This window comes from Ictalurus punctatus, chromosome 1 (assembly GCF_001660625.3).
Source record: "Ictalurus punctatus breed USDA103 chromosome 1, Coco_2.0, whole genome shotgun sequence".
Lineage (NCBI taxonomy): Eukaryota > Metazoa > Chordata > Actinopteri > Siluriformes > Ictaluridae > Ictalurus > Ictalurus punctatus.
Window position 1 is genome coordinate 10,171,279 of NC_030416.2, and position 15,289 is coordinate 10,186,567.

At 40.8% G+C, this 15,289-nt stretch overlaps 1 protein-coding gene across 2 annotated transcripts in view; it reads left to right on the forward strand.

Annotated features, from left to right (window-relative positions):
- The first annotated feature begins 462 nt into the window (after positions 1 to 462).
- cops7a (COP9 constitutive photomorphogenic homolog subunit 7A) overlaps positions 463 to 15,289 on the forward strand; it is an 18,099-nt gene continuing 3,272 nt past the window's right edge. The window contains exons 1-6 of one of the 2 annotated variants that reach the window (XM_017469197.3): positions 463 to 619; positions 5,002 to 5,124; positions 10,358 to 10,433; positions 10,620 to 10,708; positions 13,520 to 13,722; positions 13,824 to 13,929. In XM_017469197.3, the coding sequence (XP_017324686.1) occupies positions 5,002 to 5,124; positions 10,358 to 10,433; positions 10,620 to 10,708; positions 13,520 to 13,722; positions 13,824 to 13,929 (597 nt within the window). In that variant the 5' untranslated portion in view covers positions 463 to 619. Of the gene's footprint in view, positions 680 to 5,001; positions 5,125 to 10,357; positions 10,434 to 10,619; positions 10,709 to 13,519; positions 13,723 to 13,823; positions 13,930 to 15,289 lie in introns of both variants that reach the window. The other variant, XM_017469203.3, reaches the window with a different exon arrangement.

Consider the following 15,289-nt stretch of genomic DNA (forward strand, 5'->3'; position numbering starts at 1 on the left):
CTGATCGAGAACTTAAATTTTCATCTAGGTGTCAGGTATGATGCACACCTTTTAGATTTCTGATATTCATTAAAATAAACTATTAAATCACTTGTAAATATTGCATATATACATTGTATATATATATATATATATATATATATATATAATATGGTATATTTTGTATATTAAGTTTTTTTGGTTCATGCATTGTAGGGTTAAATATTAAAAATCTAAAAGGTGTGCATCATACCTGACACCTAGATGAACACTTTCCAGTTGGTTATATGACTGTAAGTCATTCCCTTCAAATGCTATTGAAGTTAGAAACGGTGTGAAACAATGTCGTATGTAACTTTAGAGACGGTCCCTTAAGTTCCGCATACACGCGAATATAGAACGTCCAAGATCAAGCCAACTTTATTCCAGTCCCTAGGTAGTGCACTCCAAAAGCAAGTGTTAAGTTAGTTGGGATCGAGCCCATGTTTCCGTCCAGTAGCTCTTTCCGGCTAACTGATTCGCCGCATCTTCCTACTCGACCAATCAGAGAAGGCGTTGTTTTGTTGTCGACGTCAACTAGTAGAAGTGTCACAGAGCCTGCAGCAGGAGGGACGTGATCTTACTTTGTGCTAAAATAACGGTAAACGCTTTTATTTACTTTATGTTTAACACGAGCGAGCAGGTACGGTAAGCGTGTCAGGTAAATTCACATGAAAAAGCGCATTAAATAAAGCCAGTTAAATGTTACACGTGAGCGCTGGCCTCGTAGTTGCTGTGCTTCTCATGCTGGCTAGGCTAGGCTAGGCTAGGCTACGCTAATCAACAAGCTAACTCCTGTAGTTTACACGATGAGCGAAGGGAATATTGACCAGTTTGGTGAAATGCAGCGATCACGAGTTCTTTACACTTGTTTACATTTGTAATAATTTCGTTTTTGTGGTGTATTTAGCATGCATATACTTCTTTTGTAGAAAGCTAACACGCTAGCTAAGCTACTTATGCTGGAGTGAAGTTCTGCAAGTCACTCTGGTAAAAACAAACAAACAAACAAACAAACACATGATATTTCAGTCCACTTCATGTATACTGCGTGCTGTCATTACAGCTGCATCTAAAAAAAAATTACAATATCGTGGAGAAGTTCGGGTTTTTTCCCCGTAATTTAATTTAAGAAGTGGAACTTTCATATATTCTAGATTCATTACACATAAAGTGAAATATTCCATGCCTTTTTTGTTTGTTTTAATCTTGATGATTACGGCTTACAGCTCATGGAAATAAAAATCCAGTATCTCAAAATATTAGAATAAAGAATTAATAATACAGAAATGTCGACCTGAGAAGAGCTCTAATCAGATAATTTACTCAAAACACCTGCAAAGGTTTCCCGGTCCTTTAATCTCTCAGTCTGGTTCAGTGCACACACTTCTCAGATGGAAGTAAATTTTGCATTTCATTTGGAAATCAAGGTCCCCGAGTCTGGAGGAAGAGTGGAGAGACACAGGGTCCAAGTTGCTTGGAGTCCAGTGTGAAGTTTCCACCGTCAGTGATGATTTGGGTTGCCATGTCATCTTCTGGTGTTGGTCCACTGTGTTTTCTCAAGTCGAGAGTCGATGTAGCGTCTACCAGGAGATTTTAGAGCACTTCATGCTTCCATCTGCTGACAAGCTTTATGCAGATGCTGATTTCCTTTTCCAGCAGGACATGACACCTGCCCACAGTGCCAAAACTACTAGTAACTGGTTTACTGACCATGGTATTACTGTGCTTGATTGGCCAGCTGACTCGCCTGACTCGAACCCCATTAGAGAATCTATGAGAGACACCAGACCCGACAATACAGACGAGCCGAAGGCCGCTATCAAAGCGACCTGGGCTTCCAGAACACCTCAGCAGTGCCACAGGCTGATCGCCTCCACGCCACGCCGCACTGATGCAGCAACTCGCGCAAAAGGATTAAAGCCCCGACTGAGTATTGAGTGCATAAATTAACATACTACTTTTCAGAAGGTCGACATTACTGTATTATAAATTCTTCATTGTAATATTTTGCAATACTGGATTTTGGATTTCCATTAGCCGTAAGCCATAATCAAGATTTAAAAAAAAAAAAAAAAATGAATATATGAACGGTCCACTTTTTGAATTAAATTATGGAAAAGGGAAAAAAAAAAAAAACTTTTCCACAATATAAAATTTTTTTGAGATGCAGCTGTAAATGATTTGTAAGCAATAAAACTCAGGAGGGCGTGTGCTGTTAGAGGAAAAATAATCAACATGCAGCTTGGACACAAAGTGGAGTTCCTGTTCCCACCTTGAAGCTGATTTCTTTTCCAATAACGGCACATAACGGAGCGTTTTATTCCTCTTATATCGCTTTAATTCAGTAATGAACAACATACCGTGCTTCGTAACCGTTTATAGCTACATGTAATGTTATAACAGGCTAGTTCCTGTTACCACTTACGTTATAGCAGATATAAACAGTCAACACCCTCTCTTATATCTTCCTCGCTTGAAGCTAATTGGACTGAAACTCACAGCTTGTACCATCGCGGAAATATTACTGACACACCAGACCCCTTCCATAAATGTTCCATAAAATATACGTCGTCTTACAGTACATTACACCATATAAACCCTTCCCATTTTTCTGTGTTAAATAATTATGCACTTTTTGATCTGTTTCTTATTAGCCTTAGGTTATGTAGATAATCTCATAATGTATTAGAATAAATACAGTACTGTGCAAAACTCTTAGGCGCCCTATATATATATATTTTTTAGTACAAACTTTGTTATAGATTTTTATTTTATGCCTTATACATTACCGAGTCAGTACAAAAGAAGTTTGATTCCCGAGCATTCGATTTCCTGCACAAAATGAAATGTTACAGAAACATGTTTGTATGTCAGTAAAGAAAGCAGCGTATTAAGTGGTAAGAGACACTTTTCAGACAAAAAAACATAATGATTCCTGCTGGATTTTTGCTGCAAAAATTAAGACGCGACAGTCAAAGTCTGGTTCTGCAAGATGCTCAATAACACTTACAGCTCATTTCCTTTTAATACTACACTAACTGTACCCGAGACTCCTTTTTAAGCAAAGGGTCGTCACACCAAATTTCGCCTTTGTTTCATTTATTACGGTTTACGCTTCTTTATAGTATTTTTTTTTTTTTTTAAATGGAGAAACGTTTAATTTTATTATTTTGAAGGCATCTTTGCTGTACAGCATTTCTTTGCAAGACTTTTGCACAGGTTAGTATGACCCTGTGATTTCATTTGCAGTCCGAACTGCCGTTGAAAGTAATCAGCTCCTTCTGACCAATTAGATTTGAGGATTCGACAGTACAGTTTTTTTTTTTTTTTTTTTTTTTTTTTTTTTTTTTTTTTTTAAGTGCTGCTTTTTTCTTCTTCTTATGGTTGCAGCCACCCATTAACCGAACTAACGCATTAACCTAAGGGTTTCGCCGACTACTTTGCAGCCTCGTTTATAAAATGTTGCGACTAGGCCTGTCACGATAATTACGTTCTCGACTTCTCGTGCGATGTATGGGCATGGCCTCGGTCGTTTTTGCCGACGTCGTTATTGCCCGTTGTGTTGAAAAAAATAACACACTAAATATTAAAGTTTTTGTTTGAAGAAGATAAATCTAGAAAGAATAGTTCTAGAGTTTCAGATAGTCCGGTCGTAGGCGGTAATGTCTGGGATTGAGCTGCTTAAGCTGAAGAGTGAATGAACGACGGTAAACTGAAGCGCTTTACTAACGGGTTAATTGACTCACCTGAACGCATCCGGTACACATGTAAGATTAATCAGACATTTGCACACCACGTAAACTTAATATTACACCTCGTTTCTGCACAAAATGACGCGAACGCACAAGTGAAGTTAAGTAAGGTGCTGGGTAGACCGGTACGTCACGTCGGGGCGACGCTCTTTCCATAACAACACACTAAAACATGGATAACTAAAGTACAAAGAATTCACAGTATTGTATTCCAGTGTCTGAATACTCTTAAGATTGAAACCTCTCTCGCTCTTTGAAAGGGTGTACGTGCGTTATTATGCTATTATATAATCATTATATCAGCGGCATAAAATGGTCTAAAATGACTAATATTGTTTAGCGCAATTATTTCCGGGACTATATATCGTCCAACAAATTTCGTTCTCGTGACAGGATTTGAACGCCTGATTGCACCCATTTCATTAGTAGAGCAGGAAAGTTAGACTTCAGTCATAAAGAATTGTGAGCTGAACCCGTAACGATCACCCGAAGGATTGAATTGGGTGTTTTATATGAGGAGAAACACTAAACTCTTACATGCTGTGACCAGGAGCGGAGTCTGATACTTTAAATCAGAGCACCGGTCTTCTCGAGAGGTCTGAGCGGAGGCGAGCTGTAACGTTTTCCCGCTTATTCCGCTGCCGCAGACAAAGTGGACGCACCTTAAAAGAAATCTTTGGTTGTGAGATGAGAGCTGCGGTTTTATAACGCGCAGTGCTCACCAGGGGCCGAACCGGTGCCATCGTGTCCAGGAGGTTTGCTTAGAATCTCATAGTATGAGCACTGCCATGACACTCGTCCAAATCCTTCAATAGGAGGACGGCTCAGGATGAAGCGAAGCTCATGGGGCAGCTGCAAATATGGTCAATAATGTAACGTAAACGAAATGTGCTTATGAACAATTATTTATTTATTTGTTACCTCAAGCTCATTTTGAAGGATGCGTCTTGATGATCTCGGATCACACCGATTAATGATGTAGACAGGACGCGGTAATTTATTATTTTTTTTTAGAGGATTATAGGATCTTTTATGGTATAATCCGTCATCGAGAACTTGTGTGTTTTGTATAATTTGCTCGAGATGTTGTGGGGATTATCTTGTACAGCATGACAAGTAAGAATGTAAAACAGTGCTGTAATAGTAGAGTGTAAAACCAGCATCTCTCTCTCTCTCTCTCTCTCTCTCTCTCTCTCTCTCTCTCTCTCTCTCTCTCTGTCTCTTTTAGATGGAGGTGGATCAGCTGCTGTCTCTGTCGGGTTCAGCCTTGGCTCAGGCCATCAGTTCTCTGCTGGAGACTCCGGGGCTTTATGTTTTCTCGGACATACTGGAGCTGCCGAACGTCCGAGAGGTACTACACACGAGTTCACTGTCGAGCTCCGTTTATACATCACGCTGTACAAATGGACAAAAGTGTGATCAATATTTTGTACCGGCTCTTCTTTCATTATATCCATACAAAATTAGGGTGCAGCCGTGCAGGTGGTGTAGATATTGGTGTCTAGTGTGTCCACCCCACCCGTTACACCTTTTAAAGTGTTCGAGCAGAATTGATTCCATATTTCCAAGGTTCGGATCCTAGAAGACAAAGTTGTGTAAATGACAACGGTAAACTTTTCAGAGAGTGTTGCAGACTTCTGTAATAGTGATGAAACAACGGTGGTAACAAAGTCTGTGTCCTTCTGGGTCGTTCTATTTTTGTGTCAGTAACGGGGGGGGGGACCACGAATGGGTATGATTATTGTTACAAAACCCAGGCAGGAGATCTGAAAAAAGGATTGTGAGAAATAGGAGAATTTAAAAGAGACTCATTTGGAATTAGAGGTGGCTTTAATGAGGTAAGCACCTGGACCTGCCAGACCTAGCTTTAGCTCTTTTGTTTGGTTTTTCTTTCAATAATTGTTTCATTCTTCATCCTGTTTTCTTGTTGAAAACGTTGTAAATGTTGCACAGGAACGTATTTACAGCTCTGGGGGAAAAATGATGCAAGTTTTTCTTAAATCTCTACATGTATGGCAGCCAGTCCATTCCAGTGTCTGTTGAATTCCAACACAGGCACACCTCATTGGACCGAATGAGGTACTGATTCGGTGATCACCTGAACCAAATCTTATTTACTAAGGAAGAGTATAAAAACCACTACTGTGGTTATCACATTCCTCGTGCAATAGGACAAGCCGGGTGGCAAAAACAGTGCAAGTAGTACCTCAAAAGTAATTGGAATTCAAAACAAAACAAAACGATTGACCATGCCAAAAGAGTTGAAAAGGAAAGTTCAATTCTGGCTTTACTGGCAGAGGGATACAGTGAGCGTCGGGTTGCTTCCATCCGTAAAATTTCAAAGACGGCGGTTCATAAGAACAAGGGTCAAGAAGCAGACATTGTGGACAACAAAGCTACAGACCAGCAGAGGGCAAAAACGACCGGGATGACCGCCAAGTCATTCGAATGTCACAACCATAGGATGACATCAAGTGACTTAAAAAAAGAATGGCAAACAGCAGCTGAGGTGAATTACACAGCGAGGGCGGTTCGAAACATGCTCCTAGGGGCAGGGTGGAAGTCGTGCAAAGCTAGAAAAAAAGCCCTTCAACAATGAGAAGCAAAGAAGACACAGGCTGAAGTTTGGAAAAGATCATAATAATTGGACCATAAAGGACTGGTGTAAGGTCGTCTTCTCTGATGAGTCTAATTTTCAGCTTTTCTCAACACCTGGTTAGACGGAGACCAGGAGAGACCTACGAGCCACAGTGTCTCGCACTCACTGTGACATTTGGTGGAGAGTCGGTGATGATCTGGGGGTGCTTCAGCAAAGCTGGACTCGGGCAGATTTGTCTTTGTGAAGGACGCATGAATCCAGCCACGTACAAGGTTGTCCTGGAAGAAAACTCGCTTCCTTCTGTTCTGATAATGTTCCCCAACTCTGAGGATTGGTTATTTCCAGGAGGACAGTGCTCCATGCCACAAAGCCAGGTCAATCAAGGTGTGGATGGAGGACCACCAGATCAAGACCTTGTCATGGTCAGCCCAGTCTCCAGACCTGAACCCCATTGAAAACCTCAGGAATGTGATCAACAGGAAGACGGATGGTCACTAGCTTGAAGTTGCATAAAGTCACCCAACATCAATGTGAGAGACTGGTGGAGAGCATGTCAAGACGCATGAAAGCTGTGATTGAAAATCAGGGTTCTTCCACCAAATATTGATTTCTGAACTCTTCCTAAGTGGAAACATTAGAATTGTGTTGTTTAACAATGAATATGGTTTATAGAATAGAACAAAAATGTTAATTTTACCCAAACACGTGCCTATGAATAGTAAAATCAGAGTAACCGATCATTTTACAGTGGTCACTTAATTTTTTCCAAAGCTATATATTAATTTTTCCCCAGACATGGCTCTTTTTTGTGCTCTTTGCTATCAAAATGAAAAAGTATGACTTGTATCATCTGAACACCGCATACGCCTAATACCGAACCCGGCGTTTTAAGGCAACATTGGTCCTATACATTTATTCAGCATTGGATCGGTCACAGCATTTCTGCCACATTATGTGCACTGAGAATGCAGGAATTGCTCTTTTTAACCATTCTCGATGCAAATAGATTTTAAATGAAATTTATGAAATGGAAATTTACTTGAAATGAAAATCATTAATTATATTTTTATTACTCCTTATTTGCAGGCGTAAAATAGTAGCTCAGGGGTTCCCAAACTAAGGATTGTGAATCTACACGACCGCATTCAATCTGTTCATTTAAATGAATATGCAGTATTTTAGTTTTCTTCACTATCCTGACACATAGCACTAGTGTAATTTAGCCAAAAAAAAAGGGGGGACAAATTTCCCTGTCCATCTACCGCCGCAAAACAATCTAGTGTTGTGTCTCAAATCACAAACTTATGGACTATTCTAGACCATTATTAAGTCCTAACACTAGCTGGGTTTGCAATAACGGTGAGCGTTTAAAATTTAAAAACCTCTCATGTCACCTTCAAACCTACCAAGGGGTTTGTTTTGCGTACCAATCTTCTGAATTGAGTACTCAGCCCATGACGGCAATCACGACGACAGCAGAAAGTTCGAATTGAGACACAGCTCCGTCAGTGTATTGAAAATCACTATGTTTCATTTTTGGATTGGGATGTTTTGTCTCTGATGTGCCATACAGTCGGTGTCACTTTTAAATCTTCCGGAAGAAACGCAGCAAATGTGTGAATGATCACGCCACTCGCATGTGTTCAAACATAAATCAGGCGGCAAATCGCACCACCCCGCAAAAAGATTCTTTTCCTATAGTGACACAACACGTCCCACTAGACTGGTAATTCACTGCGAGGAATATTCCTTTGGTCTTTCAGTCACTTGCATTACACACGTGTATGTTACTCACATAATAAATGTTCATATAAATCCGAAGCAACAAAATGGAGGGTGGGGAAGGCTTAGGAAATTTATAATATCCATTTGGGGTCATTCGCCAATTGGTCATCTGTGAAATCTTGTCGTAACCAGATAAGGAAAGGCACCTGATTAATACATGGGTAGATTGGTGATTCTTGGTGGCAGATGGTGTAGGAGCTCCTATGAAGACTGATGACAGCGTAAGTTAAGCACTAGCATATTGTTGTAATTTATTTATTTATTTTAAACCTGGTTGCCTCTGCCAGGAGGTTAAAACTCGGTCCGAGGTGTATCTTTAAACCCGGTGACCACAAACATGCTCCCAGATCAACACCGTGTTCACCTTCTTAAACATTACTAGCAGAGGCTCCATACTATTACACTCTCCAGGAGAGAGGCTTCAAATAGTCATTTGAATGGGTGCCAATACTTTTGAAACTAGTCATGGTTTCTTCTTGTTGTTAAAATGTTTGTGGTAAAATGAAACTATGCTGCTCATAGAGCTGGGTGTGTGATGACCATATAATCAAGATCTCTTTTAAGTGTTTACAGATTCTTTTACTCCTTTTATTTATTTTTCTACACATAAAATTGTTACTTTTTAAATATAAAGAATAAAAATGCACATTTTTATAGCCATTTATTAAAGTATCACTGGACATTTCTTTTTAAAGTAACATTGTTGTATTCCTGCCAGTTTGTGAGCAATAGCATGATGTATATTGATCAGCCATAACATTAAAACCACTGACAGGTGAAGTGAATAAGATTGATTATCTCGTTACAGTGGCACCTGTGAAGGAGAGGGCTATATTAGGGAGCAAGTGAACAGTCAGTTCTTCAAGTTGATGCGTTGGAAGCATGAAAAATGGGCAAGCGTTAGGGTCTGAGTGACTTTGACATGGGCCGAATTGTGATGGCTAGACGACTGGGTCAGAGCATCTCCAAAACTGCAAGTGTTGTGGGGGTGTTTCCAGTATGCAGTGGTTAGTGCCTACCAAAAGTGCTCCAAGGAAGGACAACCGGTGAACCGGTGACAGGGTCATGGGCGCTCAAGGCTCATTGATGTGCGTGCTGAGTGGAAGCTAGCTACTGTAAAAGTTCATGCTGGCTATGATAGAAAGGTCTCAGGGGACACAGTGCATCGTAGCTTGCTGTGTATGTGGCTGCGTAGCTGCAGACCAGTCAGAGTGCCCATGCTGACCCCTGTCCACCATCAAAAGCAATGGGCACATGAGCATCAGAACTGGGCCATGGAGCAATAGAAGAATGTGGCCTGGTCTGATGAATCATGTTTTGTTTTGTTGTTTTTTTACATCACGTGTATGGCCGGGTGCGTGTGCATCGCTTACCCGGGGAAGAGCTGGCAGCAGGATGCACTATGGGAAGAAGGCAAGCTGGTAGAGGTAGTGTGATGCTCTGGGCAATGTTCTGCTGGGAAACTTTGGGTCCTGGCATTCATGTGGATGTTACTTGGACATGTACCACATTCCTAAACGTTGCTGCAGATCAAGTACACGGTATTCCCTAATAGCAGTAGCTTCTTTCAGAAGGATAATTCTCCCTGACACACTGCAAAAATTGTTCAGGAATGATTTGAGGATCATTACAATGAGTTCAAGGTGTTGACTTGACCTCCAAATTCCCCAGATCTCAATCCGATCCAGCATCTGTGGGATTTGCTAGACAAACAAGTCCGATCCATGGAGGCCCCACCTCACAATTTACAAGACTTAAAGGATCTGCTGCTAACTTCTCGGTGCCAGATACCACGACTAACCTTCAGAGGTCATGCAGAGTCCATGCCTTGACGGGTCGGAGCTGTCTTGGCAGCACAAGGGGGACCTACACAATATCAGGAAGGTGGTTTTAATGGTATGGCTGATCGGTGTATATCATGTATCACAGAAATGCCTTTGAACATAGTGTTATGCTAATTTTTTGTCATATCATCCCACTCCTAGTGACTATGACTCAAAATACAACCCACAGAATGTATTATACATTTTTTTTGCTCATTTCTTGAAGGTTGTCAATCAGAAGTGGTGTCCTCTACTCTCTAGCTCTCGCATATAATGAACCGTTTGAAGTGCTGTCACACTATAGCATACATTGTCTGTTTCATTTCCTTCAGACTTTCTTATCTCTCTTTTTTTTTTCCCCCTCTTCCCTGTACCAGTTGGAGACAGGTCCTCATGCTCCCGTCTATCAGCTCCTCAATCTCTTTGCTTATGGAACCTACTCTGACTACAAAGGTAAGCAGAAAAACGAAGAAAAAAAAAGAAGCTTTGACTCTGTCAGTTCTGCTCTGTCAGGTTCTCACACAAGTCTGTCCAGCTCACCGTTGCCCTGAATATGAAATAACTCTATAGTCAGGTCGGGATAAGAGGCCGGTTCTCGGATGCGGGTTTTTATAACGTTTCTGTCCTTCTGCCTCTCAGAGAGGGCGGCCTCGCTCCCAGAGTTAACACCTTCCCAGAAGAACAAGCTCCGTCACCTTTCAATCATCAGTCTGGCCTCCAACCTAAAGGTACGTTTCAGTTCAGCTCAGTTTTTAGACATTGGTACAAAGCTGCGTTAAAGAAATCCAGATGGAGATTTAGACCCCTGATGAGCAAACCACATCATCAAGGAAAAAAAAACAAACCCTGAGACACAACGTGAGGAAGAAACCTTGACGTGAACATGAACTCTCTTCGTCTTTCCATTTCTTCCAGCAGTTGATCAGAATTATATATCAGAAATGTCATACGCAGATAAATGCAAGTCCTGTCCGGTGCTTAGAAGCTGACAAAAGTATTTTAATATTAATTTCCTGTATTTACATTATATACAGCAGGGCCCAAAAGCCTGAGCCCACATTGAAGTTTTGTGGGTTTTTTTTATTATTGTTGTTTTCATTTATAACTGGATATAAACAAAGTTTTAAAGAAAAAAATTACAACTAAGAAAAGGAAATCTTAAATATTCACTATTCCAAATTCTGCGTGATTTGTTGGTCACCGGTTAATTTAAGCAAGTTTGTGAGTCATTTGTACAAAAGGTCAGATATTCCTCGAGTTCGATCCCTCCTGTGTCCAGACGACACTCCCGTGGTTTCGATCTAACGCGAATCATCGGGCTTTGCACAAACCTGTGGGGTCTGGCTCAGCTCGAGTGCACACGGGTCATTAAAGCAAAAACGGGGACGTACCAAATACTGAGAAATTCTCTCATTCTCGTACACATCCTATAAACTTGAACTTTTCGGTCAAGTTACGGCTGATCGATATATTTTGTAATGAAACATTTGGTGTTCAATTAGTAAAGAATGCACCGTACATGTCCCATTAAATAAGAGGTTTTTAAAAATGTGGGGGGTTTTTTCTTTGTTTTGAACTTGCTAGTCACAAGGTTTATGTTTAAAAACCTATACGAAATGACCAGTTATGGTTTAGAGAGAAAAAAAATGAATGTATTTTAAAAATATTTTTTGACAGATTTTGTTTTCAGAGTTTGTGTAAATCGGTGCACATGCGGTGTAAAGGAGTCCCAGAGGAGCGGTTAAACAAATATGATCGTTCTATGATGTTCTGCTTGAATAGCTACGCTAATATCCAAAGGCGCAAATGTTATCAGCAAGATAGCTGTTTAATCGCTCTGTCAGGAGATCGTAAAATGTTTAGACGCACTCCCCTCGTCGCGTTTCATAACGTTCCATTTTGACTCCATTTAACGATGCTAAACGTCTCTTCACTCGAGTCCATGGACGAGCGTGGCAGACGACTGGGATTGGCTAAATGCTTTGAGAGTTTGTCCACTCTGAGAGCATCTGGTTTTTCTCTGGGGAAAGGCTGGATGCTTCAACTCTGGCTTGATTTACAGTCCCGTCCGAAACTATTGGAACGGCACGGCCGATTCATTTTTTGTTTGCGCTGGACACCAAAGACATTCGGGTTTGAGAGGAAAAGATGGATATGAGACGAGAGTTTAAGATTTCAGCTTTTATTTTCAATTCAATTTGATTTGTATAGCGCTTTTTACAATAGACATTGTCTCAAAGCAGCTTTACAGAAATATCAACACGGTATACAGATATTAAAGGTGCGAATTTATCCCAACCGAGCAAGCCACTGAGCGGCGACGGTAGCGAGGAAAAACTCCCTAAGATGTTTTAAGAGGAAGAAACCTTGAGAGGAACCCGACTCAGAAGGGAACCCGTCCTCATCTGGGTAACAACAGTTAGTGTGAAAAAGTTCATTATGGATTAATATGAAGTCTGTATGGCGTTAAGAGCAGCCGTAGTCCCAGCAGTCTGGAATTAAAGAAGATTTGAGCTCCATCCAGAGGCAGAGAGGATCTGGATCTCTAGTATCTCCATAAATTCGTGTGTGGGGGTTTATTTCCTTGTATTTATATGTAGATGTGTTAAACAACATAAAACATAGAACCTTTTGCATCAGACCACCCAATTTTCAGGTGAGCACAAGTATAGGAACAGATCAGTCTTGAAGCAAATGAAGGTAAATAACACTTAATATTTGGCTGCCTATCCCTTGCTTACAATAACTGCATCAAGCCTGCGACTCATTGACATCACCAAACGATGGTTTCTTTCTTTTTCAGGACATTCCAGATTGTTGTATTGGCTGTGCCTAATTTTTCTGCAATGCCTCTGTTTTGATTTTCCCCGCTTTTCTCCTATAGGCAGCTCTCTGATCTACATGTTGGCTTATCCTTAATGCAGACTTCACAGGTGAAACTGCAGGTTAAAGCCAAGAGTCGATGTTCAGAGCTATTTATTGTTTAAACAGTCAATCTAACGGGACACACCTGGGTAACAAGATGCTCTATGTTGGTTAACACGTCTACATATAAATACCAGGAATTAAAAGCTGAACTTCTAAACCCTTTTGATCTCGAACCTACATGTCTTCAGTCTACAGCACGAGCAAAAGAATCGGCCTTGCCGTTCCAGTAGTTTCGGAGAGGACCAGTCATTTTGAGATGAGAATGTTTGACATTTTGTATATAGGGTTGTCATTTTTCAAAAATATCAAAACCTGTCATTTTGAATTATGTTTAAAACAAAAAAAAAAAACATGCAAATGTACATTTATTAAATACACCACAGAATAAATGACAATTTCATATTCAAATATTTTTGTCTGCTTCCAAGCACCGTCGTCCCGTGCATATCAACACTAGCGTTAATTATCGCGTCCTACTGTGCGAAGTCATTATGCTAAGAACTGTTTGTTTTTGCTTCTTAAAAAAAAAAACAACACACACTTTTTTCTTTTTTTTTTTTTTTCTTCCTTATTTTCAAGTTTACTCAAAACCTGACATTTGTCTGCTCCAGTGTCTGCCTTACTCGCTGCTGCTGCAGCAGTTGGAGCTGAAGAACGTGCGCGAGCTGGAGGACTTGCTTATCGAGGCGGTCTACTGCGACATCATCCACGGCAAACTGGACCAGCGCAACCAGCAGGTGGAGGTGGACTTCAGCGTGGGCCGCGACCTCGGTCCTAACGAGCTGCCGACCATCGCCAACACACTACAGGAGTGGTGCGTGTGCGTGTGTGTGTGTGTGCGCGTGTGTGTGTGTGTAAAAGCGTTTGATGAAAAGTACTTTGATGCAGCGTGCGTCGTCTCTTTGACTCCGTCAGGTGTGCAGGATGTGAGGCGGTGTTGTGTGGAATTGAGGAGCAAGTCTCCCGAGCTAATCAGTACAGGGAGAGCCAACTCAAGGTGAAAGTGCAAGTGGAGACCGAGGTCAGTATGTGTGTAATACCTTGGATATGTTCTGGATTAACCTGACCCCGAGAGTGGCTATTCATTCAGGGGGTGACCCTGAAGGAATGAAGAGCCATATCTTGAGCTTCAGCGGACAGGCAGGAAAAGACATTTACTTTATGCTGTATTTATTTAAGCAAGAAAAGTTCCACATTGTGCGTATTAAATCTGCAGTGTTGACTTTTAATAGAAGGCAAGACCGCTTTCAATTAATCAGCGGATCTGCAGCACAGTCCAAATGGAAAATTGCTAAAAGAGCTCTGATGCAGTCAGACCGTCAGCGTTTCGCTCGGCGTGTTTAATTTAGCTGTTTTCTTTGGACCGTCTGACTGACTTGCGTGTGTTCGTCGAAGATAATTACATGTCACGTTGAAATGTGGCTGCATGGACCTAAAGGGCCCTGTTTTATTTTCTGTACCTTTTTAGAATCTCCAGTATATAGCATACAATAATCTAAAAGATACTTCACTAATGCAATACCGGACAGCTTGTTTCCATCCAGCAGCTCAGCGTCGCATCATAACTCTTCATGGTCGGGAGTAATCTTTAGTACGTTTACGACCCGAGCCGCGTTTCCTTCCTAGTGATTTTTATATGAAAAATGTCAAATCACACAAAAGGAATTGATGGAAACGTCAAATATCAGATACAGTCCTCAAGTACAGCGAAAAATTGCACTCCCTTGAGCGGAGAGAATCGTTTTTTTTAAAAAATTTATTTTGTTTTATAAAAGTTATAGTAATAAACTATGGAAGTAATAAACGATGGGAAGCACGCTTGCTATTTCCAGCACCACTATATCAGCAGGGACGTCTTACCCCAAAGGAAAGCTAAAAACAAGAAAGAAAGAGACCGTTTCAGTATCCACGTTTTCCTGCTCCCGAGTCGTGGTCGATTCACACCTTGTGTAATGATCTCAACTTGTTCTATCCATTCTGTACATATTTGCTATAGTAGGAGCTTTTTAACGGTTGTAATGTGCAACAGAAGGAATAACAGCCCAGTGTGCATATTCTTTGCAGCAATTAAATTTGTTGTTCGAATGTAATCTGATCTTCGAACGCACCGTTACCGTAGAACAAATCTTCTAAAGCCTTCTGTATTGCGTCTGAATTGCTTCCAGGATGCACATTAGACCTGGTTTGTAGCCAGCTGAAGTGAAGTAATCCTAAACCGTTTGTGATCAAACTCCAGCACTTCTGTAATGTGCTTATTCTGTGAAGCCAGCGAATTGAAATCCTACATTCAGTTAAAGGGATTTGTGATGAACTTCGTCAAAGATGGCTACTTGGGGCATTCGGTCTATTTATTTATTTTTCTTTAGGGCACATTACATTCT